The following is a 26,811-nucleotide window of genomic DNA, read 5'->3' on the forward strand; positions in this document are numbered from 1 at the left end:
CTCAAGCATTAACATTGTTACCTCTGCCTTTACAGTTATAAAGTGTCTTGAATTTACCAAGAATATGTTTTTGGCTTTCACTAACTTTAGGATGTGAAAGGAAACATCTATCCAATATCCTGCTTAGGCTAGGCTCATAAGAAAATGAAGGGAGATGGGATGGACTCTTCAGTCTTCCAAAAAGAAGTGGAATACACCTCCTAAATGAAGAGCTCTGAAAATACATTTGTTGAATCCAGGTTATTCTGAAAGTAGGAAGCACAAAGGATAATAAAGTTTAAGTGAAGGAGACAGATATACCTTTAACAACATATAATGGGGATACCCTGCTTTCTGTTTTACTAGAAGGCATAATTTCTTCAGGTTTCATGAGCCCAATCCCACTGACAGCTTTTGTGCTCAACATTGATTGAAGAGAAGCTAGGTGTGATGCAGTAAGTAAATCATATGATTCAAATGAAAGCTGACTCAACTATCTGAGCTGAAGCATTAAAATGAATTGTCTATATTACTCTATAAAAGGATACTATGGATGAGTATTTTAATCTAGTGGTTCTGTCAGAAAAAAATTATTTTTTAAATAAATAATATTTTATAAGGATAAAGCAAAATAACAAAGGACATGAATTTTTCAAAACTTCATCCATGATGCTGGAAAAATTGGAAGGGGAAATTTGGAAAAAAAAATCAGAATAAGACTGTTTCCCAAAGAGGCTTTAGCTAAACCAATAGGCCTATGTGAAGTGATTTGGCTTTTTCTTGATTGAGTCCTTTATATCAGAAAGTTGACTTTCTTCACTGATTTGAAGAAGTGAAGGTATTTATAGTTATCTGGTCTAAAGCAGGAAAGGCATTTGTGTATGAATACTTTCCCCTGCTATTGGGACTACATGAGAAAGCTTCAGAAAAGAAGAGAAGGTGGTCATTTTGCTAAAAAGCATTGAGGGAATGCTTTATTTGAAGGCTCTCTTGAAGTGAAGAATTGGAAATGTATTTTTATATTGTAAGGGAAAAAATTAGCTACAATAGAGGACTTGAAAGAATGTTGACTTTGATACAATAAGGACAACTTGCATGCCAAAAATCTTTCAAACTATTCATGTAGCATTCCTAAGAACAAGTGTATAGGGATCATTACGGATACCAACTTCCATGCATAGGCAATGACATTTGGTTGCTCCAGATAATAGACGTACTTTATCTTACATTCTACATGATGCCCTTTCTTTTCCTTGCTCCCATCTGGGTTTGTTTTATCTGTCATCTCTGTTCTTTTGTATTTTTGCACCATTCCTTATTTTTAAATGTTTTTTCACAATTTATAAGCCACCCAGAGTTGCTGAGAGTCTAGGGAAACATACACACTTTAAGATTAATAATAATAAAAAGGTTTAATTTCAGGTCTACAATAAATCACAGTGTTATGAACAACATTGTTAAAAATAATGTTTTTAACATGGTTGTACGGACTAGAGATGTTTTAAAATTAAATAAGCAATTCATTTGAAAGATGTGCTCTTGTTCTTATATTATGAAATTGTCAAGTGTAGGAAATCAGACTCTTCAAATGAAATATATAGGTTTATTGCAAGCTTCTTAATAAGAATCCGAATTACTAACAGCTCAAAACAAATTGGGATAGATAAGAGTCAATAGAATTCAAGATAAGCTGACTTAGATCTCTTAGGAGCAGGACAGGCTCAGCCTGGTCATCTTAAATATATCAAACCAATTATAGAAAGATACAACAGTAACTTTGTTAAAGATACGGAAAATATGTGGCCCTAGTTTTGAGAAGATACCTATATGCTATAATTCTATGTGTTGATTAAAGAACAAGGCAGCCATTTTAAACTTAGTATTAAACTAATCCATTTATAAATTTGCTATTTTATCAATAATTAAAAAAATTAATTTTGGCAAAGGAAAATAAATGTCAGATTAGATACCAACTTCGCTAATGTCATATCTTCTATCCCTATTGCAAAATAATCACTGGCCAGCAGATGGTGTGTTAGGCTAAATATTACTAAAATTTTAAAAGTATTTTAGCAATAAATGTAAATGTACAGTAATATAGAGACCAAGTGGTTAGTCTTGACATGAGCTTTATCTCTCAGCTTACCAGCTGTACAAAGATACTAATACAGGGATGGCATATTCTTTCCTGAGCTAAAATACATAAGAAAAAATTAAAAATAGCATGAAGGAACCAGTATGGAAGAACTATACATTCATTTCTAATACCATTAAACATATACCTCCATAAACCATAACTTGACCCATACTTGAGTAAATCAGTTTAAGGAGATGAAAAGAAAACAAAGTTATTGCTTAAGATCCCTTTGTTCCTTATAACCTACTTACCTACCCATGCCTTTAATTTTTCTTCTCTAATGTTTTAGAATTATTTCGTTACAGGTAGCCTTGGCTAGGGTGTATATTTTAAAAAGAAACTTGATACAATATGTGTCTTGCAATATTCTTACTGTAAATATTTTTTATTATGGATACCAGTGAGTCCAAATATAATATCTTTGCTTCCCACTCAGCTCCCTGGCTCACAAGAACTAGCTTCTAATATCTCACTTCCAAAAATAAATAAATTGACTCATATAGGCCTAGTAAGTGCATACCTGCATGCCAGGTTATGACTGGAAATTTCCTCATCTCAAAAAAAGACAAGATTTTGAGGATTTTCAACAAATGGAAGAAACAAGTTTGCTTTTAGGTAAATGGTATTTTATAGTTGTTCACCCCATCATAGCAGCAGTTTTGGGAATAAACAAACCACCTCAATGTCATTCCATTTGTAAGAAAATAAAAGGTAAAGACTAGTTTGCTAACTGATCCTTGCATTAGAATTTTATATTTTAATCTACCATTCCTCTTGGTACTTTCAGTGAATAAGTACAAATAGCAGTCGTCATAATCGACTAATAATATAGCTATAGGAGATCTGCATCTGCTCAATAAACCTTAAAAACTTAGGTATTTGTTTAATTTATATCACACCATCATTTTTATAAACAAGGTGGCAAACATATTTAATATTTCTTCTATTTTCCCCATAACAACATCCCTGTGAGGTGAGTTGGGCTGAGACAGAGTGGCTGGTCAAAATCACCCAGCTAGCTTTCATTGATAAGGCCAGACTTGAATTCAGTCTCCCTTTTTCTAACTTCATGTCTTAACCATTAGTCCAAACTGGCTCTCTGATTTCTGATGTTTGCATTTTGTACTAAATGCAAGATTATGTGAAATTCCTAAAACTAGTTCAATAGTACATTTAGTTCATTATTGTGTACATTGGATTTTATATTTTGCATTGTAGGTATGTCCTGTATTGTGGATAGCAACACTTCTATTACAAGGAAATGATCCTAGCAATTATTGATCTGCTAAAGATAGGATGCCAGAATAGTTAAGGCACATTCTGTATTATCTAAAAATATAGCCCACATGCATTAATAATTAGAAAAACCTGGACAACTGTTGCTTCTAAAATTCAAATACAGAACATTATGTTTATCCAGTATTATATAATAAGCTTTCTGCTATATGGCATGCTTAGAGGAGATACTATGCTAACCAGGAAATACAATGTGAGATTTACAAAATGCAAATTCCCCTAAACAAATTAACAAACTATCTCCATTTTAAAAAGAAATCGTGTAAATGTTTTCTTACACTGTATAGCCTAGTAGGGAAGTTAATATCTCAATTGAAAAACACTGGAACAAGACAGCAATAAAATCTAAAGTGCAGATTGAAATCATATTTTCTAAACATTTTATGAAAACATTTCAGCTTGTTCTCTTAGCCCAATGCTGTTATGCAATATAAATAACTGCATTCTATACTGTTGATAGTAAAGATTAATCTATATTGATCCACTATCCATCCTTTTGTACTTAAGTACATTTCAGATGGTACATGGATTATCAGATATTTAACTGATTTTAAATACTGTACTAGAAATACTCATCAGGCTTTTTAAAATCCAGAGACCTGGAATTTTTTTTAAAAAGGTCTGAATCCTTACTAGTCCTATGTTATTGGCAACTACTACCGGTAGTATAGTATCCATTAGATTAGATCTGAAATTGCTCCTGACTGGAATTCTTATAACAATATATTGGAAATGCTGCATTTTCAATCTTCTCCGTAGGCTTTAACACTACTATCAAAACCTATACAATTATAGGGGCCCCCTATTGGGAGTTTATGCTGTTTTTTCATATAGCCAACTAGACAAGTCAATGAGTAGGAAAAAAAGTGAAGTAAAGGGTGTGTGAGAAAAACTGCAAATGTGAAAAGGGAAATTCAAGGGGAGAAAAAAAGACAAATCTGAATCAGAAAGTAAAATGATTGAAAAATGTAGGAATGTTTTCTAACTGAGGGCAAGAGCCTGTTTATGCTGTTTTTTATTTTTTGGCAGTTTTAATTTCTCCTATTTTGTGCTAGATGGCAGTATAATTTACATTATTGGTTATTTGCAAATGAGAGTAATTATCCTCAATAAGCCCAAGTGCAACTTCTTTTCCCTTGAGAGGTGACAGCAAGGAAAATCTTTAAATTATCTCTGCCCTGTCTAGTTGATTTTTATGGCAATGATGACAAGGTTAGGAAGGCTAATTTTACTGTAATTGTTACATGGAGTAAGGGTACAGTTTAGTCTAAGCACAGTATGTATAATGTATAATAACATCCTCTTAATTTTGATCTTTCTATTTATACTGAAATAGCATTAAATAATGTTATTTAATGCTGGTTATTTTAAGATAGACTTAGTTTGCCTACTAAATACTTATGATCTAAATATGTAATTTACTATTAGTGATCTTAATTAGGCTTAGCCTAATTAATTAGGTTTCATTAGGCTACTAGAAAACAATATTAAAGGGAAATTAATGCCTTTTCCCTAATCTTTTTTTTACAATGGGACATATTTATTAATACAACAATGAAACATACAGTATATCAAACATATGCAGATTATATTCTTTGTGGTATATTGAGAGACAATTGTAATAAGTGATGAGAGATTGATTTCACTGAATTTGTGAATGAATTAATATCTAAATGTTTGTTTTCCTGAATTCAACCCCAGAATTTCTTTATACTTAAAGAAGACCAGAAGCTGTAATAAAGAGCTGTAATAAAGCTGTAATAAAAACTTTTCTCAGGAAACTAATAGACTGCACCATCACTGTTTCTTAATTCTTACCCATACTTGAATGCAAAGGATTGCAGTGTACATTTACAAAGGCATAAAAATGACATTAAAATTAATATAGAATGGCAAAATTATATGTGGAAATGGTCATGGGATTGTAGCAATCACAGGCTGAATAAAAATTGTGAATGCCATGCAGTTAAAAAAAGTAAAATAAAATTTTAGGTTGCTTCATTGTCAACATTTTTCCACAAATCATGGCAATTTGCTTTAAATTTATTATGACTTCTAGTACTTCGCAAAGACCACAGAGTTCAAGAAAGGAATTAGAATTTAAACTTTATGAAGAAAGATTCAGGAAACTAAAATGTTTAAATTTGGGGTGAGGTGAGAGAAATATGAATATCTGGAGACCTGTTATAGAAAAAAATGTTCTCTTACAGTCCTAGGGATATACAGTCTTCCTACCGGTAGTACAGAAAGATAGGTAATGTTAGGAAAACTTCTGCACTCTCTCTTGCTAGATATATTGAAACAATGGCTGGACTGTCATCTTTGAGAATGCTTTAATACAGATACAGAATAGAAGCGGGATTTGAGCACCATAATGTGCAATTTGATATTTGATTCAATGGTGAGTTGTTCAGCAAAAATTATTCTAAGCAACCAAGCTGTTTAATCTTCCACATAATTTTTTTCTCTTAAAACTCGAGCTTTCTAATCCTCAAATTTCCTTACTTTTTTTTTTTTTGCAACCTACTAGATCAATCAAGTTGTGTTTAAATTTAATATGAAATCCGATTTTGAACATCGTTTCAAAGGTTAGTTAAAACCTGCCCAACTTGATACCGTCCCCATAAATTGGATTATGGCTTCCATCACTGTTATCTGCAAGATTAAAATTATTGAAGAGGCTATTAACCCGATGCAATTCCGGAAGACCTTCACAGTTGGACTGCGGAGACTAGCTCGGAGGGCCGGGTTTTTTTTAACTCGACAGCACCTCCGAGAAATCAGCGTTGAGGGCGGGATCATTAGCCATGCCTAAGGGAGTCTCCCGCCTTTTAAAAGCAATCTCTTCGGGGGCGAGAGGCGGTGACGGTTTTCCCCATCAAGCAGCCTCTCTTGGCTCCTCCCCGCCTTTAGCCTAGTAGCGAGGAAGCGGCTTCTTTCGGAGAGAAGACGAAGCATCGCGGTTGGGTTGTTGCGCCCACAGTTCTTCCCCGAGTTGAGGCACCTCCCGGTCCCTTTAAGCGTTCTTCCTCCGGCAACCGGTAAAGCGCAGAGTCTGCTGCTCATTTCCGAGAGGGTGGCGTGGAGCAAACTTTCAGCATTGGCGTTGGCGGAGCTGAGGGCTGTTCGGCAGAGTCTGTTTTAAAGAAAGCAAAGCGCAGTAGCAGCGTCGATTCAGAAAGCGGGAAGGCGGGCGAGCCTCAGGTGCGGAAAGATGGGGTAGTGGGACTGTGGTGACAAGCAAAATAAGCCCTGAAGTAGGGAACTCGGAGCAAGGCGCATTCGGAAAGGACGCTATTTCGTTTCCGAAATTTGTCTCGCCTTCTGAGCTTTCGGTCTTCGGGGGGTTGGCGTTCAGCTCCTCATGAAACTTTACCGTTAGGCGGGAATGGAAAATAGGTATGCATCCACCTAAGCGTCCGTGCGTGCGGTGCTCGTGCTATGCATCAGGTTTTTCTCCACACAGGTGTGAAATCTCACTCCCCGCGCGCTCTCGCTTTAAAAAAAATCATCTAAATCTGCGCAATAGGTGACCTGCGGTTAGTGTTGGTTATTGACGAAGGTCGGAGTTTCCGCTGATCCGAGGATTCTATCTCTTCCTAGTTGAATCCGAAGCAGAACCATTTGAGAAACAGGGAAAAATGTGGAAGAGCGGAGTTCAAGTGGGCGTCTGTTGAATTCCTTGCGATTGAGGAAAGAGGAAAAAAACAATCATGAGACAACGGCCTTTACTATTGGTTTTATTAAAGAATTTAAAAGAGGAAAGATGAGAATTGGTGTTTGTGGGTTGCTAGACTCTAGTATTGAATTACTCTTGAAAACATGGAAGGATAGCTTCTGAAGTTCCCATAATGGAAGATAGTAAGAGAATTAACAGGAAAATTAAGGATTTCTATATCTAACGCTGGAAGTACACCTCCCCTCCCAATCCTATAATGAGTAAAAAAAGTCTGTGCTGAAAAATGGTTAGGACAGAATGGCATTACTCGCTATAGAAATGTATATTGGTAGTGCAAGACAATTTCTTCCCCCATAGCAGCTAGATGTGTTGCTTCCTCAATGACAGTGTTATTGCCGAAAAGTCTTATTATTATTGTAAAGTCTTTTATGATTCTTAGGAGCTCTGCAAATTTTCTGTTGATGCTTCTTTGGGCCTAATTCAAAGTGTCTACAAGGTATATCCGTGTTGGTAATGTCTCTAGTAAGGAAAACTAAACATTCAGGCTCCAAATAAACTTGTCAATGATGGCTTTTTAAAAACTAACTGGATATCTTTCACAATGTTCTAGAAACAGCCATTGGTAGGGTTTTAAAAATCTTATCTAAATCTTGGTTTACTGTATATTGGAAAAAATGCTATGTTGCCTTTCTCTAATTTGGTATCTTTCTAAGTATTGGCTATGTTTTCTATCATCTCTGAGATGAGTACAAGATCTATTAGAGTTGAACATGCCAGTGCTTTAACATAAGAATATATGAAAATACTGTTATGTCAAACCTATCATCTATCTAGTGTAACACTGGACTTTCACAGTGTTAAAGCCAATGTCTATAGCTTGTTTCTTTGCTAAGAAAATACTATATCCTATACTTTTTTCAGTAACACATGATAAAACTGTTAGTGCGGAGACACAAACCACTTAAAACCAAAGGATGTTGTGGTTTTTACCATATGAATGATGAATTCAGGTCACAATAGAATAGGTGGATTGAGGTACAGCACTGCATATGCTATATTCAAAAAGCTAAATTGGCTTTGGGGGGAAGGCTCCCATCATAAGCTAATAGCAGTTGCCACTTGAGTAAATAACAATTGGACTTATCAGACTGGTTCTACTTACTTATCCTACTAAGAATATATTTGGTAGCTAGAATGACCTTAGAACAGTGGTGAAATCCATTTTTTTACTACTGGTTCTATGGACGTGGCCATGGTGTGGCTTGGTGGCCATGGCAGGGGAAGGATACTGCAAAATCCCCGTTCCCATCACTCTGCGGCCAGCCAGAGGTGGCATTTGCCAGTACTAAGAACTACTCAAAATTTCCGCTGCTGGTTCTCCAGTACCTGTCAGAACCTGCTGGATTTCATCCCTGCCTTAGAAGCAATCTTTGACTTAGTGATTTGAAAAGTTGGATTAAAGATTTAGGATCATAATGCCATCAGAGCTTCCCAGTTTGTGCTTTCCTAATCTAATCTAGCAAATAAAAATTATAAATGGATACAACTTTAGGATAGGTAAGCAAAGAAGCAAAACTATACTTCCGAAAAAGAACAGCTTATGTGGATTGGTAAATCAGTTTCTCTGATAATTTCTCTGCATAAATGTTTAACCTGTTTTAGATTTACAGGTCTGAAGATGCTGTGAAATTCCTTGGTTTCATTTGAGGATGCTGGTAAAATATTTATTTTTATATATTATAAATTAATATTTATTCAAACAGGTATATTTTTACCTGTTTGAAGAAATAATGTACTCTTTGTGGAGTTGCACTTTAAACAAGATTAGAAACTTCCGATGATGTAAGACATAGTCATAAGAATGCTGGTAAACATAATTTTTTGGGAATATGGCATATTTTTATTTTACAGTATGATTTTGTTTCCAATACCAGTTCAAAGTACTCTTTGGCTTGATTGTCTTGATTCCTTGATTCCCTGAGAACATGTAAGTTTATCCAAGCTTATTGAACTATTGATAAGAGATCCTAGATGGTGGATTGCCAAGGCAAATATATGTTCATGGTAACCCCAAAGATGTTGCTAAATCCATATTATGCATTTAAGCATACATTGTCATGGCATAGATTGATCAGATTTTATGTCAACTATGAGAGGAAAATACTGTGTTTCCCCAAAAATAAGACAGGCTTATTTTTAGGCTTGAAAATAAGCACTCGGGCTTATTTTCAGTGAGGTCTTTTTTTTTTTTTTTTTGGTGAAGGAGGTGGCAAGCATGGTCACTTCATGGCTGTTGGGCCCCTTAACCGTGGCCCACGCATTAGCTGATCCAGTGACGGCCAGGAGTTCTGTCTCTCCGGGTGCCTGGAGATGTTTCCAGCGCACTTTTGCTAGCCCCAGCCTTGCCCACGGTGCCAGGCATCAGTGCAGCTGAGGGCCCTTCTGTTTTGCAGCTCACCTTGTGGCTATGGAGCAGGTGGCGACCATGGTTTGTGCTCCACCAGGCTGCTACTATTTGAGAAAAGGACAGGCAATTGTGGAAGATTGTGGGAAGCGCGTGCTTATGATAAAAGTAAAGCCCAGCCTGTTCCTTTCAAGCGATCAATTGTCTCTGTGTGAGAGAGAATGAGAGAGAGAGAGAAACAACAGAGGGGTTGCTTGGGGGTGGCCCATACATGAATTGTGGGTATGGGTTGACTTTGGCATTTCACCTTCCTGCCTTTTGCAAACTTTTGGCTGCACTGCACTGCTCGTCTTGGAGCAGGACCCTGCAAGGCTTGTTGTGGCATTGCACACATGAACGGCAGCACTTCCACAAGCTTCATCACACTGGTGCAGCTGGCGCCCTGCTGCTCACAGCTGCGCTGATATGTTGAACCTCATGCTGCAAGGTTTGTGCATGTGCAAGTGGTGCATGTGCATGTGCAAGTGGTGACACTACCGTGAGGTTCGACATATCAGCGCAACCATTAGCAGCAGGTGCCAGCTGCACTGGTGTGATGAAGCTCGTGACAGTGCTGCTGTTCACGTGTGCAAAGCCAAAACACGCCTTGCAGGGTCCTGCACCAAGAGGCTATGTTGGTACGAGTCTCACAAAGACTCATTTCTGGTGGAGTCTGGGGGAGAGAAAGAAAGACTGTTGCTGCTTCTGCTGCTTTCCTTGTGTGCAGCCAAAAGTTCACAAAAGGCAGGAAGGTGAAATGCCAAACTCAGTCCATACCCACAACTTGTGTATGAACTGTCCATGAGCAGGGCTGGGGAGGCCACCGGAGGAGCCCTGCACGGCCTCCGCCTGCTTCCACTTTTCCTCTGCCAATTGGCGGGTGCTGTCCCAAAGCCTCCCCGCTGCTTGGTTTGGGGCAGATGGTGCCCAGCAGGCCCAGCTGTGGGTGGGCAAGTGAGTGGAGCGGAAGTGCGGCTTTCTTGAGTTGCGAATAACCTGGGGATTTGGGCAGCATTACCTGGCCAGGATGCCTGCAGGATCCCTGGCTTCCAAGGTAGGTGAGGCCCAAAGAGGAGGCGCTGTGAGGGAGCCCTTTTCTAATGTTGGGCTGTGCAGGGGTCGCCCATGCAGAGGCTGGGCCTCGGCGTGCTACCCTGATTGGGTGCCAAGCTGGAGGCAGGGGAGGATCAGACTCTTTACCCGGTTGCCCTCCACCATTTCTCATAAAATGTTGCTCTGTGTGTGTGTGTGTGTGTGTGTGTATGTGTGTGTGTGAGAGAGAGAGAGAGAGGAAACATTTTCAAACAGCATTGCCTATAATTCTTTTTATTCCCCTCCATTGTCTCTCTTTCTCTCTCATTCTCTCTCTCTCACACACACAGATTTGATTGTTTGAAAGGGACAGGTTGGGCTTTGCTTCTTTCACAAACATGCGCTACCCACAATCTTCCACAATTGCCTGTCCTTTTCTCAAGGAGCAGCTGCCAGATAGAGGTGGGAGGAACTGATTCCAATGGGCTGAATGGCTTTCTGCCTCATCGTAGCAGCAGCAGTCTAAGCAACACCCGATTTCCAGGCCGGTCAGAGTGCAAACCGTGGTTGCCACCTGCTCGTTAGCCACAGGTGAGCTGTAGAACAGAAGGGTCCTTAGCTGCAAGGTTGCCTAGCGCCATAGGCAGGGCTGGGGTTAGCGAGAGTGCACTGGAAACATCTCCAGGCACCCAGAGAGACAGAACTCCCAGCCATCGCTGGATCATCTGATCCGTGGGCTGCAATTAAGGGGCCCAGCAACCATGAAGTGACCGGGGAAGGGAAGCCCCTGACTCCTGTGCCGGCCATGCCCAACCCCTTCACTAGGGCTTATTTTTGGGATAGGGCCTATATTAGGCCCACCCACCCACCCCCCAAAAAATCAGGCTAGTACTTATTTTCAGAGTAGGTCGTATTTTCAGAGAAACACAGTATTTGCTGCAGGGATAGCTATATTGTGCCAAAGGGATTTGATCCTATGCTACTACTGCATCAGCTGCATATTGGTTGGTACTCAGCTTATGCTCCTCCTTTCAGTGACCTTTCAAAGCATAGCAGCACTGAAAAACTGGACCTATGACCAGTCCTCAAAAGTTTCATCCATTAGAGCACCTCCATGGTAATGTGATCATGATTCGGGCACTTGGATGTTTGCAACTACAACATTGCAGTGAGCTGCAGTCACACGATTACCATTTGAAACATTACATGACAACTTCCCACAAGCAAAGCTAATGGAGAATTGTCAAGGAAGGTTGCAAATTGCTCCAGTAAGTCTCCCCAGCTTGCATTGTGCCCTCTGCCCCATTGTCTTCTTGCACTCATGCGGCATCTCAGTACCCTCCCTCCCAGCATCCCCACTTTCATCTGTGTCTGGCCATCATTACCACCACCACGTGGAACTCCCACACTTCATAGCTGAGGCTCCCACTACTTCCTGCTTAATAATCTGCACATTTTGGGATTATGATAACTGCTAGGATTGTCGTCATCAAGCAATGCAGTTATGTGACATTGCCATTTACAGTTGTATCCCTTAGTATTCCTGTATTGAAACAGATAGCAACAAGAACAAGAACTTATTAAAGTTTTTGTAAGAATTTCAGCATTAAGTGGGATATATGAAGCATTCTGAATGTTCAGAATATACTATGTAAATGATAGATATTACATATATCAAATTATATGTATTAGTTTTCCTTAGTTTGATGCCATCCAGATGTTTAGAATCTTGGTTCCCATAGTTCCCATCTGCCGGGCAGTTTTGGGATTATGGGTTTGGGTGAGCACTCATTGAAACAAATGGAAATCCATCCATGCATATAATATATAATATAATATCTGCATAGTTCATGTGGTTTAATTAAGGCTTGATAACAGAATGTTTATACAATAAGTGAATTGGCCTTTAAAGTGCCTCAACATCCAGGCCATTTTGAATTTCATAGAAATTTTGATAATATTCTTCAGCGCTATTCCCTACCTCCCAACTTTATGGCCCTACCTCCCAACTTTATTTTCTTGGATTGATAAAACTAATTGCCAATATCTGTGTGGCTTACTGTATATATGCATTCTATTTCCAAGTTCAACAGAAAAATTTACTACTTTTTCTTCACAAAATCTTAAGATTTCAAGCCTTGTCAGAATATATACAAATTTTCTGGGTTTTAACTTTTTTTTTTTGTTTGTTTTTTTTGTTTACATTTATACCCCGCCCTTCTCCGAAGACTCAGGGCGGCTTACAATGTATAAGGCAATGTATAACTTTACATATGATCTATCAGTGGGTTACTTGTATATAGCTGTACAATATGTTATCATAGCATTTTTGCATTGTATAGCATATTGTACAACTATATGCTTTTAAAAACAACAACGAAGCACCAACACATAGAACATTTCTTCACTAGTGGTTTATAGTGTCTTGTAGTGTCACCCAAGTATTGTTGCAATTCAAAGTATGTCCTCATTATACTGTTCTAGCAGTACAATGAAGGTTGGATGGCTCTTGAAGACATTAAAAATCATTAGTGGAACAATGAGCATATATCACACCCTTGTCCCCAAATACAATATTTTTTTGCTTGGGATTTCTGACAGAAAACATCTTTAAAAAGAGCAGAATGTGAATAGTGCCTTAAACCATGGACCAAGTACTCTACCCCACTTCCTAAATAGTACAAATGAGCCCCCCACCCCGCACGTTTAATAGTCATGCAAGGCAGGATATTTGGGTGTCAGCAATATTGAATAGGGAGAGAAAAACTTTTCTTCCCAATTATGATTGCTCTGAAAATTTAGATTTTCTAAATTTTGTTAATTTAGAAAAAAAATTCAATGGTATGAATGAATGCCCCTCCCTTCAGTTTGATGTTACTCCCAGGAAAACTATTTAGGGGTGCAGAGAGGGATATCTTCTGCAATGGAAATCCCCTGAAAATCCCTGCCACATGACTCTTAAAAAAAAACACCTCTGTACTCTGAGATTTGCTGTACATGATCTTAACTCATGATTTATCCTGAAAATCTTTCCCCTTGGCAGATAACTGTTTTTCTTTAGAGAAAAACCTTGCTTGTTGCTAATGGACTTTCCATTTTAAATGAAATGGCTATGTGGAAGAAGGATTTTCAGGGAGTTCTAATAAGAGGGAAAGACTTTGACATTTGATATCAAGAAAATATATTCATAGTTAAAACAGCATAATCCAGTGTTTTTACTTTGTAAAAATAGTAAACTTTCCCTTTCCCCTTAAAAATGTTTAAAGAAAAAAAGTTTTATTTTATGCCCCTTGCTACTTTTTTGTCTAATTAATTGTGCTTATGTATAGATAGTGTTTGACTTAACAAGCATTCATTAAGTGACTGTTTGAAGTTACAATGGCACTAAAAAAGTGACTTATGACCAGTTTTCACACTTGTGACCATTGTAGCAAAATTACATGTATTATAATACATTAAAGAGTGCTGTAAAGCACTATGAAATGGTATGTATGTCTAAGTGTTATTGCTATTGCTATTTTTAATGTTCCCAGCTAGCTTCTGACAAGCAAAGTTATTGGGGATGAGCCAGATTCATTTAATGACAGCATGGTTCACTGCAGTGATTTGTGTAACAACTATGGCAAAAAAAGTCATAAAATGGGGTGCAACTCATTTAACAATTGCCTTGTTAAGCAATGGAAATTTTGGGCTCAATTCTGGTCTTTAAGTTGGGGACTGCTTGTATAGTGATTTTCCTTTGTGTTTATATTTTACTGTCTTTTTTGTAAAATATTTAGTTTTATTTTATGTTACAATTCGTATCTTGTTCTGTCCATAGTTATTCATTTATATTTTGAAAAACTTTATATGCCATACAGTTTGACATTTGAGAAAAGCTATATTGAAACAAGAGTTAGAAATAGGTACATTTTTTAAACAAAGCTTTTTAGATTGGTACAGACGAAATACTTATTTTAGAAGATAGGTATGTATGTTCATATGTATTTTTGTGTCAATTCCAGTTGATCTAACCTAGCACTGAATTTCACAAGAGAATTTAATCCTGTTATGATTCTGATAATAAGGATTCTTCCTTAAGAGGAGAAAGGATCCTAAGATTTTATAAGTAACTGACTCATCTTCCTTTCTCTGTGTACATTGTAGACTGACTTAATCAGGATTAGGCCGTTTTGGGAAATCTGCTTCAAGTAGAATTGAAGCAGAGTTTAACATAGGCTTGAATGGAGTAAAACCATTAATTGTATCACTGAACTGAAGTAATGAATGAGAACAAAAATGCAGACAAACAAACAAACAAAAGGTATTCTTGCCAAACCCTCATCAGATTCAGTAATACAAAATAAAATCCATACAAACATCTCTCCCCACGCTCCCAAATAACCAATAGAGATTGAATATATAGTGTTGCAGCTGGGAATAAAAAAAATTCAAATTGGATCTAAGATTTTTGAGACAGGTGTGACTGACAATTTGAAATTGAGAATAGGAGTATTATAGAGTTAGGAAAGTGTACCCTGCTGCATTTTGTTCAAAATCCCACTTGGATTTCTGTTTGTTTGAAAATTCTTCAGTATATTATTACATTTTCTGTGGCTTGATTTCCAGATAACTGCAAGTCTAATACATAATTAAAACAACTAGATGATCAGTTATGACAAGTTCCATAGATATGATGTCAGTATAATAGAGTTCTTTTTCTTCCCTCAAATCTCATTCTATTTTACGACTCTAATCTATGTCTGGATTGCATTTGTACATTTTTGTTGCTCTGTTAAGAGATAATATATCTGTGGAGCAGCAGTGATGATTTCTGTAAATGTGGAATCTGATGAAATGTGTGAAAAATGGTTATTTTAGCTACACATGAACTTACTGCAAAATGGGAATTGTAGTGGGTTTTTTTCACAACAGTGATGAGATATCTTTCATAACCAGAAGGTGTCCTATTAATGATGCGCTCAGCATGCTGCCAACGTCTGAAAAATGGAATTTGGATGGACTCCCCTTTGAGTTCATGTGTGATATTGTTAGATTGGTCAGAGGGTTGCTGTTAAGCAACATAAAACAACATTTCCATACTAGGAAACAGCCTTGTAATTGTTAGCACTTAATCAAATTGATCTAAATCTTTCTGCAAGCAATCATGCCAGCTGAGTGGACCTGACGATTGATTTAAAAAAAAAATCTGCCAATGAATTTGTTTCAATTGAGATTTACTTACACTATAATTTGAAATCTTTATTTAATTCAAGCAAAAAGTAAATCTATTAGGTAGTACTATTTTCATAAACAATCATTTCAGTTAGAGACTTTTATTTGTATCTCAGACTTTTAAAAGTCTTACAACAGAATTGATAGATTGATTGATTTCTTGTTATTTTTGTCATCCTGTAGTCCTTATTTCTAGCATGGAATACTATTTTGAATGCACATGAAATTATTTTGTTTATTATTGTCTATCTTTCCTTTAGTCTATTTTTTTAAAATTTGCATTTATATCTCGCCCTTCTCCGAAGACTCAGGGCAGCTTACACTATGTCAAGCAATAGTCTTCATCCTTTTGTATATTATATACAAAATCAACTTATTGCCCCCAACAATCTGGGTTCTCATTTTACCTACCTTATAAAGGATGGAAGGCTGAGTCAACCTTGGGCCTGGTGGGACTTGAACCTGCAGTAATTGCAAGCAGCTGCTGTTAATAACAGACTGTCTTACCAGTCTGAGCCACCAGAGGCCCTATATTACGTTCACAGCTATCTTTTGCATATTATTGTCAGTTCTAGTTGTGCGATCATGAGTGTGTCTGTGTTATAGTAGACCAGTGATGGCTAACCTTTTTGCAATCGTGTGCCAGGAGGGGGGGAGTGGGGGGGCTGCATGTGTGCCCACACCCATAATTCTATGCCCTCTGCCCCCGCGCAAGCGCACATCCCCCTGTTCCTGGCATGCAATGGCCCGGTAGGCCTGTTTTTCTCCAGAGCCTTTCTAGGAGTCTGGGAAGGGTGAAAATGGCATTCCCCACCCACCCCCAGGAGGTCCTCCGGAGGCCGAAAACGGCCCATTTGCCAACTTCTGGTGGAACCGGAAGGCCCTTTTTTTGCTGTCTCCAGTCTCCAGGGTCTCTCTAGGAATCTGGGGAGGGTGAAAACAGCCCACCCACCCCCGACCAGAAGTTGGCAAATGGACCATTTTTGTCCTCCAGGGGACCTCCGGGGGGGGAGGCCATTTTCACCCTCCCCAGACTCCTGGAGAGGCTCTGAAGCTAGGTGAGAGAGAAAAACGGGCATTCCCCCCCTCAAGGCCCTTCAGAGGCAGGAAACAGCCTGTTTCCCTACTTCTGGTGGCCCCAGAAGGCCCACGCTGGAGCTGAGCTCGCATGTCCACTGATATGGCTACATGTGCCACCTGTGGCATCCGTGCCATAGGTTCGCCATCACGGTATTAGACTATCCGGATAGTGGGATTATAGCTCTGCTTTTATAACTAGAGAATGAGAAATAATCTTATCTGTGAGAAGATACCATCCTTGGGAAATTACACTAAACTTTGTTGGAGAATTTATAGAAAGAATTGTCTGAAACTGAAATTATTATATAGAAAAGAAAGAAATAACTTGAAGATATACATACATACATGCAGGTCGTCCTTGTTTAGTGACCATAGGGGAAACTTGCAACTTGGTCACTAAATGACACAATAATTAATTGGAAAATCAGGTTACTGCAACTGTGCTTACAACTTCAGCTCTCCTTAGCAGTGTTAGGAGTACATGAGCCCAAATAGCTGGGTGAGCTAAATCAACACGGAGAACTTCAGTAAATTGACTTACAAGGAAGCTGGATAAAGTGGCAAATCTTAAGGCCCATTTTTACTACTTCCGCACCATTTGTAATGCTTACATTCATGCTGGAATATATTGTAGCGCAAGAAAGGAATTAATGTTTGCATTTACATTCATTGGAAAAGAAGGGATTACACAGTAAGCAGACACAAATGGGAAATACACATCAAAAGGAATGTACTGATGCTAGCTGTTTGTCTAGTGTGATTCTGGTTTCAAGTTCATAGCCACTAAAAGAAACCAAAGATGTTAAATTGATTAAAAACTTAGTTCCAGGCAGCAGCTATGAACTGCCTAATTAAGATCACAGAGATGACCTTGTTAACCTGCGGTTAATGTTTTTTTTAGGGACATGCTATGCCTCAGAGAAAAACAGTTCAGGAAGAGTTAGCTTCTTTAGGCAATCCCTTTGCTTTGCAACAAGGGGAAGGAAAAAAATGGGTCATAGATGAGGAACATCAACTAATTGACTGTAATGATGAACGTTTGATTGATTGAGAGATGCTGCAGAAGTCATAAAGGTGAGCATTAGTTTTAAAGTTACTTTTTCATCAGTTGTTAAGCAAACACATACATATACATGCACATTATTCCATTCTGGGGAAAGCAACAAATGACACTAAGTAGTGAGCGGTAGAAATAAAAGGCAGAAGATATGAGATAAGAACAGGCAGTCCAGATTAATACATCTTATTCCATTCATTAAATTTCTCCATAGTTTTGCTAATGTTCCTTGTTTTCACCATCTACTTAAATTGATTTGTATACAATTGTATTTTTTCTTTAAATTTCACACTTATCTTTTCTTGAGTATCATTTCCTTCCAACCATGACTTTCATTGGCTCATTCATTTCCTCTCAATATCATTCACTTTCCCTTTATGTAGAATGATAGCACCATTGTCAACACTTACTTTGCTGAGGTGCCATTTATTGGTTCATGGAATGAATTTAGAACGGCATAAAGAAAATCAATACATTTATGTTTTAACTGTGTATTAATAGTGTAAATATTGTTTAAGGGATTTGTTTGTTGCCTGAAGTCATAAGGACTGTAGCAGGGACTGTAGCCAGCTTACAGAACTTTCATGCAAAGCACCATATAAGTCAATATAATAATTAAAATAGTAATCTACTTAATTTGGGGTTAAATTTATGATGCCATTGATTATAATTAATTCCTAAAAGTCTTCTAGAAGAGACAACCCCAATAGAGCATGCTTAGTCAGGCTGCGAACTATTCCAGAAAACACCCACTATGAGGCTATATTAATTCATCATAAAGGGATCCTTAGTGCTTTCATGAGTTTGGTTGTTGTTTTTTCCAGATGTTTCTTTACCCAACTTAGAACATAAAATTCCCACAGTTCTTAACTCTGATTTAAAAATATTTTCTTGTCAATATTCATCATAGTTCCTGGTAAATGCAGATTTTTAGAAGGCATTCCATAGTTAGGGTAGGATAGATAGAAATTGTTGGCAAAAGATCCCTCATATACACAGGCTCTGAGCCATAAGGGCTTTGCAGATACAACCAACACCTTGAATTGCACTCAGGAACCTATTGGTCACCAGTGCAGCTCCTAGAGTAGAAGTGTAATCTAGTAGTATAATTGATTACATGCATGCCTCTCCATTCTGAACTAACTGAAATTTCCAGGTGATTTTTAGAGACTGTCCCAGGTAAAATAAATTAGAGAAATCTAATCTACAGGTTACAAGGGCATGAACAACTATTTTCGCTGCGTCTTCTTCCAAGTAAGGCTTTCATTGGCATACTAGCTGAAGCTATGCAAAAGCATCATTAGCCACAATATCCATTGTTCTTTGAGGCTCCCCAAATGCTCTTTCTATGCAAAACCAATCCCATAAAGAGTCAAAGATAATAGATAGAGTGCACTTTATCTGATTTGTATTGAGTAACCGACATGTTTTTCCCCACTCACACCCTTATAAGCTCATGATGAAGGATCTTGATTTCCATCACATTTTTTTCAGTGGGCCCAGGGTAGAATTGTATGACTAAGTATCCTCTATCTGCATATTAATGATACTTCACTCTGAACTGATAGATTTCATGTCCTCCAGTGGTCCCATAAGATGTTGAATAGGATAGGGGACTGAACCCTGAGGCTTTCCGATTAGATAGCCTTGATTTATGGATATTTTTTTAAAAACTGTTCAAGGTTATAATGGCCTTGGAAAGGATGTTTTTTGATCTCTAAAGAACTTCCAGGTATTGTGTCACATACACATAGCCCGATTACAGATTGCATTTTGGATGTTTGACAGTTGGCTTGCATTAACAACCTCTGTTGCAGCATCCTGCAGTGATGTGACCAGGATTTCTGGCAAAAAACACTTAAAAAGAATGGATTTGCTTCTAGACTTCATTTTTTAGAGTTCTTCAGGAGTTGCATAGAATTGGGCAGGGGGAGATCTGTATACACAAAAAATAGGCAAAACAAAAGACACAATTGCCTTCCAGATCCTGATGATTTTACCATTAGAGTTTTACCATACATCATATCATATATGCAATGTAGATTTTAAGTATAAATTGATAGCAATAGCATTTAGACTTATATACCACTTCATAGTGCTTTACAGCCCTCTCTAGGTGGTTTACAGAGTCTGCAATATTGCCCCCAACAATCTGGGTTCTCATTTTACCGACCTCGGAAGGATGGACGGCTGAGTCAACCTTGAGCCTGCTGAGATTTGAACTGCCAAATTGCTGGCAACTGCCAGTCAGCAGAAGTAGTCTGCAGTACTGCATTCTAACTACTGCGCCACCTCAGTGGTATAGGATGTTAAACAGCTGTTCACTTGTGTTTTTTTTTGGTAGATTGTTATCCTGCTCAAGTCAGCTTACATGGGGATCTCCCTTCACTCTTATATATACTATACAATGAGGTGCAATAGATTGGACTAAGAAAGAATTTTCCAAAATCAGTGAGGCTCCATGATAGACAACAGACTTGAACCTAGGTCTTCCTAGTGCTAAACCAATTTTTGAATAACTTACACCATACTGAATTTCTTGATGTCTTTGGATAAACTATACAACCTCTTAAATCTTTTATAGATTCCTCATATCTATATTGTGGACATAAACTGTTTCAACTTCTCCCTTCAGGGTGATGCTATAGGGCAATGATGGCGAACCTTTTAGAGTACCGCAACCCAAAACCCACTTGTTTATCACAAAGTGCCAACACGGCAATTTAACTTGAATACTGAGATTTTGCTACCTAAAATAAATGATAAGGCAGAGTTCAGCTAATTGTTCTAAGAAAAATGGGATAAAATCACTTTTATGTTACTTCATTTTTTTCTGCTTTTGAAATATTAGGTTTAGCAACAATAAAAAAGAAAAACTTTTGTAATGTCATTTCTCTCTTTCCCTCCCTCTCTCTCTCTTTCCCCTTCTTTCTTTTCCTCCCACCTTTCTCTTTCCCTCCCGTTCTCTCTGTTTCTCTCTTTCCCTTCCCCTTCTCTCTCTTTCACTCTCCCTCTTTTTCCCCTCTCCCTCTTTCTTTCCCTTTCTCTGTCTTTCCCTCCCCCCACTCTTTCTCTCTTTCCCTTCCTCTCTTTCTCTCTCTCTCTCTCTCTTTCTCTCCCTTTTTCCCTCCCTCTCTGTTTCTCACTCTCTCTTTTTCCCTTCTGTCTCTCTGTCTCTTCCCTTTCTTTCCCTCCCTCTCTGTTTCTCACTCTCTCTTTTTCCCTTCTTTCTCTCTGTCTCTTCCCTTTCTTTCCCTCCCTTTCTTTCCCTCTCTCTTTCCTCCTCTCTCCCCACTGGGATGGGAAAAAAACCTGAACTGGTGGTAGGTGGTGGGAATCTGATGTCTGGAGGCTGATGAAACAAGGAGTAGCATGCTGAAGACCAGCTGGCCAGTGGGGAGTCAGGGCATCACAACACAGGCAGCTCTGCAGGAAAAGCAACTGACATCAGGGAGGCAAGTGCTAGCCGCCACCACCACCACAGGATCGCATTGTGGCTCTGTGTCATAATGGGCTCCAGGAGGAGGGGAACCCCTTTCCCCAATTGTGAGGTGCACTAAATTTCAATTCCAACTTTGCGAGATCTTTTTCTTTCGTGAGAAGTTGAAATTGATTGAGTGAACTTTTTTTTGTCCCACAAACTTTGTTTCCCTGCAAACGACAACGAGAAATGTGATGGAGCAATCTTACGGAACTGGGCTGGGGCGACAGTGCGTGTGCCCACAGAGAGAGTTCTGAGTGCCATCTCTGGAACATGTGCTATAGGTTCGCCACCACAGCTATAGGGCATTACATGCCAAAACAACTAGACACAGGGACACTTTTTTTCCCTTGTGCCATCACTCCGCTGAACATCTAATTCTCATGTTCTATGTCTAACTATATTTAATGATGTTGCATTGTTGTAGTATTGCTTTTTTCCTTCTCATCTACTCACCTCTTATTGGTATTATGATTATTATTACTCTGTTGCTTTACATGTATATTGAGAGCTTCTGCATCAGAGACAATTCCTTAAGTGTCTAATCATACTTTGCCAAATAAAGTATTTTATTCTAAAAAAAACATTTTAACAGAAATATGATTTTATTAGAGAAATAAAGCAAGCAATTATAGCAACCAATATCCTTGGCTTAGTGACACAGGCTAAGCAGACACACAACATGTTCTTTCTCTGTTTCTTGGAAGATAGATTTCTGTCTGTTTTCTATCTTATTACCTCTCATATCTTAATATTACTGCTTCTTGCATCTCTGCTTTTTTTTTCATCAATGTAATTCACATATTGAAAGGCAATTGTCTCTTTTGTCACTTCTCTTGTAGACTGGCAATGAATTTTGCTAGTAGCTTTACCATGTTAGTAAAATGTTTCATCAAGAATTGGGGGACAATAGCAAAGGGAAAAATAAGAAATAGCTAAAAGGCTTCCTGCAGCTGACAAATTATTAGCTAAACTACAGTTCTGTGCATAATAATATGGATTGATTATAGATACTGGAATATAATATTCAACATCCTAGGAAATAGTATTATATTGAATCATATTGTTGATCCCTCTAGTTCACTGTTGTCTATATTTATATCTATTAGCCATTTCTCTCTTTATTTTTCCCATGAAAGACTGCCTATCCAATTGCTTTTTGCTTCTTGATAATGCTTCATGTTCTAGTGCATAGGTTTGCTGTTGCTATTGATTATTCTTCCCCAATTCTTATTGGAAGTGTTTTCCTTTATTTGCAAAACAATTTAGTAGTTTTTGTTGCATCTTACAAAAGATAAATTGAGAGTTTCACAGCTGGCTGATGTCTGAAACGAGTAGTCTTATATTTAACTCTCAGAAGGATGCTGTATGAGGCAGAGTATTCTGATTTTGATGCTACCCTTTTTTTATCATTCAGCAAACATTAGGAAGTATTTAATTTTAAATCTTGATGTTATATTTTTCTTCAATACTAGTGCCGTATACAAGAATATATACATTCTGTTAATAGTTACTGTATGCAGTCTGGTATAGATTTTCAGTTCATATTATTCAAATGGCTAAGCATTTTAATGATTTAAGAGTTTCAAGATTATTGTATTCAAGGGATAATTGGACCACTTAAATAATTTGATCACTTAAATGAAGAAAAAGATGAGTTTTTCTTCTGTCTATTCTTCTGTCTTATATTGTAGTATGCAGTATTAATATTTCTTATAGATTGTGTGACTTTCCTGCTCATCATGTTTCATGTAATCTTGCTTTCAATTCATTTTTCATTTAATACACTGTTTGAGTCTGATTACTAATTTAATTATCCAGAAATAGTTTAGGGGACCTTTGAGCTTTTTCTCATTTTGTCTTTTGAAAAATAAAAATTGACCAAAAGTATTTTTAGTCCTCTTTGAGCTCTTTTCAGGTGCACTCCAAGTGACTTTAAGGAGGAGGAGATATTTTTAAAAAATATAATCAGTTATTTTAGTAAATGCATGTTTCCCCCTCCCCCTCCTTGTGTCAGCTATTTTGCTATTCTCTGCCTGTTTGGGACTTTTAAATAACTTCCACTGTGGTCAGACTTCTTCTCGGGTAGCTTGGAAGGGCAATGCGGGAAAGGGAAAGGATAATTCCCACATTGATGTTGTATTTCCTTTAAAAAAATTGGTCCTCAGGCTGCGTAAGAAAAAAATACACCATGAGAAAATAAACTATATAGTGGACTTCCAATGAAATCTGGGAATCATAGCTTTACAAATAATTAAAATTTAGGCTTCCCATATTGTGATCATGCAAAGTCAGATATTGCTGGTAATTCCTCTCTCTTGTATCCCTTCATTAGTTATATTATTTGCCATTTATTGGAGAAGTATACTTCTGTAGTGGGGAGCCTTTCCCCTTATGAAAGATTGGAGGCTCCTTGCATGTGTCAAAAGCTTATAAAACCAGGGTTTTAAATTGCATGAGGAATCCCTTTCAGTAGGAAAGATACAACAATATTCTTAGGGAAAATATTCTTAGGAGCTAGAAAATGGCAGGATATGTACAGTGAGTCATTTAAATACTTAATTAAGCTACTGAAAAGTCTATGAAAAATTTAATAATTCTTAATAAAATAACCAAACTTTGTGTTAATGAAATTATTAAGGCAATTCATCCATGTTTTTCTTCTTCCTCTCTTGTCATCAGCTTTTACAATGGGTTGCAGACTAAATAAATTGGAAAAACATGATGACAAACGGCCTGGAAACATCTATTCCACTTTGAAGAGGCCTCAGGTTGAAATGAAAACTGATACTTTCTATGAATACCACTTTCTAGATTTTACAACTTTAAGTAATGGTAAGTCTTTCCTCTCTTTTCAACATACTATACACATGTAAGTCAAAATGATAAAAGTTCAGCTTTAAAAGTCTTAGCAGCATTGTATCATTTCTATATATTGGGGACAAGAAATGTTTTTGTGGATTGAAGCTGGGCTCTTTGATTACATTATTGTTTCGGACAGGTTAACATTATAGTAAACAAAGCGGTATCATTGATGTGCAGAACTGGAATTATGTGGGTTCTATGTGGTAGTTGTTTGGATTTTGGGATCCAAATAACAAAGACATCATTATGCAGAAATGCTAGATATTGCTCATAATGGATTTTTGGCCTTGGCTAAGTTGTTTCCAAAGTTCCTTCCAACATGATGATTTGATGGAGGAGGAGGAGAGATGTGATTTTCATTGTGCCCATGAGAGAGAGAAACGGAGTAAAAAATGAGGTGCTATTTATTATTTAAAAGCTGGCATAATGTATTTGTCAGGTAAACTTAAATAACCTTTAGATAAACAATGGTACAGCTGTCTTTTAGCACTTTTCATATATACATTCAACAGTTCTGTGATCTAGCCTAAAGAAAAGAGTTGCATTTCTGCGAGGCAGTGCAAAGGATGGAACCAGCATTTGCAATCAATAATTTATATTTTGTGTATATGAATTTTTTGTACTTATAAAATTGCTTTGGTTATTTATAGCTTTCACACTGAATACATAAGAAAGTTTTCCATATTTTTTACAAACTGATTTGTTACATTGCATTTTTTAAGAACTTGAGTAAAATGTGAATTATGAAAATATATATTCATGTCTTGTTACATATATACATTTTGATTTTTCTTTAGAAATTGGGAATTCTTATTTTTATTGAGTATAAGAATCTCAAACTAAATTGTATTTTTAAATTTTACATTATAATTCAAAGATATGACACTCTTTTCTGACCCATTGTTTCTTTTTAAAAACAATTGCTGTGTTAAAAATAGCTTATATGAAATGGGAGTCTCTGACTGAGAGCATAGTCATGTAAAAATGCTCAGATTTCTGACTTAGCTGGCATTATTTTTGGAAAATTAAATTCTCTTCAGTTAGTTGTAGCATTAAAGGTTTGTTACTATTTTTGCTTTGTAGGAAAAGGAAATGTAGAGTCTATAAAAAGAGTATCTGCTTCCTGTTTAAATTTCAGAGAATGCAAAATGAGGCTAGTAACCATTGTACAAAATAATAATGTCAGTTTTATGTCCTAAAGAAATTATATCATGTAGCTTGTAACAATATCTATTTTCTAGGCATTTTAAATTTGATCCATTTCCTGCTTAAATCTATAATTTTTCAAATTTTTCAGCTTTGTCTTCCAATATTGGAAAACTTCTAATATATGAGCTACATATAAAATAAAACAAATGGAAAGGAAGGTAATGTAATCCATACGCCCTGGGTGTCAGGGAATAAAAGTGGTTCAAAATGGGGTAAAATGTAGATCATATTTATTTATTTATTTATTTATTTATTTATTTATTTATTTATTTAGTCACAACAATATATATAAGTATCATACAAAAAGATTATATAGTATATAAGCATATATATGAGTAAATATTAGGAGTTATAAGCATATATATTTATAAGAAGACGAAAAAGAAAAACAATAGGACAGGAACGGTAGGCACATTTGTGCTCTTATGCACGCCCCTTATGGTCCTCTTACGAATGGGGTGAGGTCAATAGTAGAAAGTTTTTGGTTAAAGCTTTTGGGATTATGGGAAGAGACCACAGAGTCAGGTAAAGTGTTCCAAGGACTGATGATTCTGTTACAGAAGTCATATTTTCTGCAATCTAGATTAAAGCGGTTAACATTAAGTTTAAATCTATTGGTTGCTCTTGTATTATTGCAATTAAAGCTGAAGTAGTCTTTAACAGGAAGGACATTACAATAGATGATTCTATGAGTTAAACGTAGGTCTTGTCGAAGGTGACGGAGTTCCAAGTTTTCTAAGCCTAGGATTTCAAGTCTGGTGGGATAAGGTATTTTGTTGTTTTCAGAGGAGTGGAGAACTCTTCTTGTAAAATATTTCTGAAGACATTCAATTGTATTGATGTCAGAAATGTGGTGAGGGTTCCAGACAGGCGAGCTGTATTCTAGAATTGGTCTAGCAAATGTTTTATATGCTCTGGTTAGTAATGTAGTGTTTTTGGAAAAGAAGCTACGCAAGATTAGGTTTACAACTCTTAGAGCCTTTTTTGCTATGTAGTTGCAGTGGGCTTTGGCACTTAGATCATTTGATATGAAAACTCCAAGGTCTTTAACAGGATGGGGGTCATCTGTAAGGTAATGTCCATCAAGTATGTACTTAGTGTTTGGGTTCTTTTTTCCAATATGTAGGACTGAGCATTTGCTGGTTGAGATCTGGAGTTGCCAAGTTTTAGACCAAGCGGTTAGATGATCAAGGTCTTTTTGAATGGTAGATGTATTGTCTGTGGTGTTAAATAGTTTGACATCGTCAGTTTGTTTAAATAGTTTGACATAGCTAGGGAGAAAAATTAAAGGCCATATAATCTTTTAACCTTCAATTATTTTTTTCCAATCAATTCAAGT

General features: G+C 37.1%; 1 protein-coding gene across 5 annotated transcripts in view; it reads left to right on the forward strand.

Moving 5' to 3' along the window:
- Nucleotides 1-6,260: 6,260 nt before the first annotated feature.
- Nucleotides 6,261-26,811, forward strand: part of RFTN1 (raftlin, lipid raft linker 1) — a 140,228-nt gene continuing 119,677 nt past the window's right edge. The window contains exons 1-3 of one of the 5 annotated variants that reach the window (XM_058183565.1): nt 6,261-6,616; nt 21,245-21,372; nt 24,081-24,233. In XM_058183565.1, coding sequence (XP_058039548.1) covers nt 24,089-24,233 — 145 coding nt within the window. In that variant the 5' untranslated portion in view covers nt 6,261-6,616; nt 21,245-21,372; nt 24,081-24,088. Of the gene's footprint in view, nt 6,617-8,753; nt 8,807-21,244; nt 21,373-24,080; nt 24,234-26,811 lie in introns of all 5 variants that reach the window. The other 4 variants (XM_058183567.1, XM_058183566.1, XM_058183563.1 and 1 more) reach the window with 4 other exon arrangements.

Source organism: Ahaetulla prasina, chromosome 4 (genome assembly GCF_028640845.1).
Source record: "Ahaetulla prasina isolate Xishuangbanna chromosome 4, ASM2864084v1, whole genome shotgun sequence".
Lineage (NCBI taxonomy): Eukaryota > Metazoa > Chordata > Lepidosauria > Squamata > Colubridae > Ahaetulla > Ahaetulla prasina.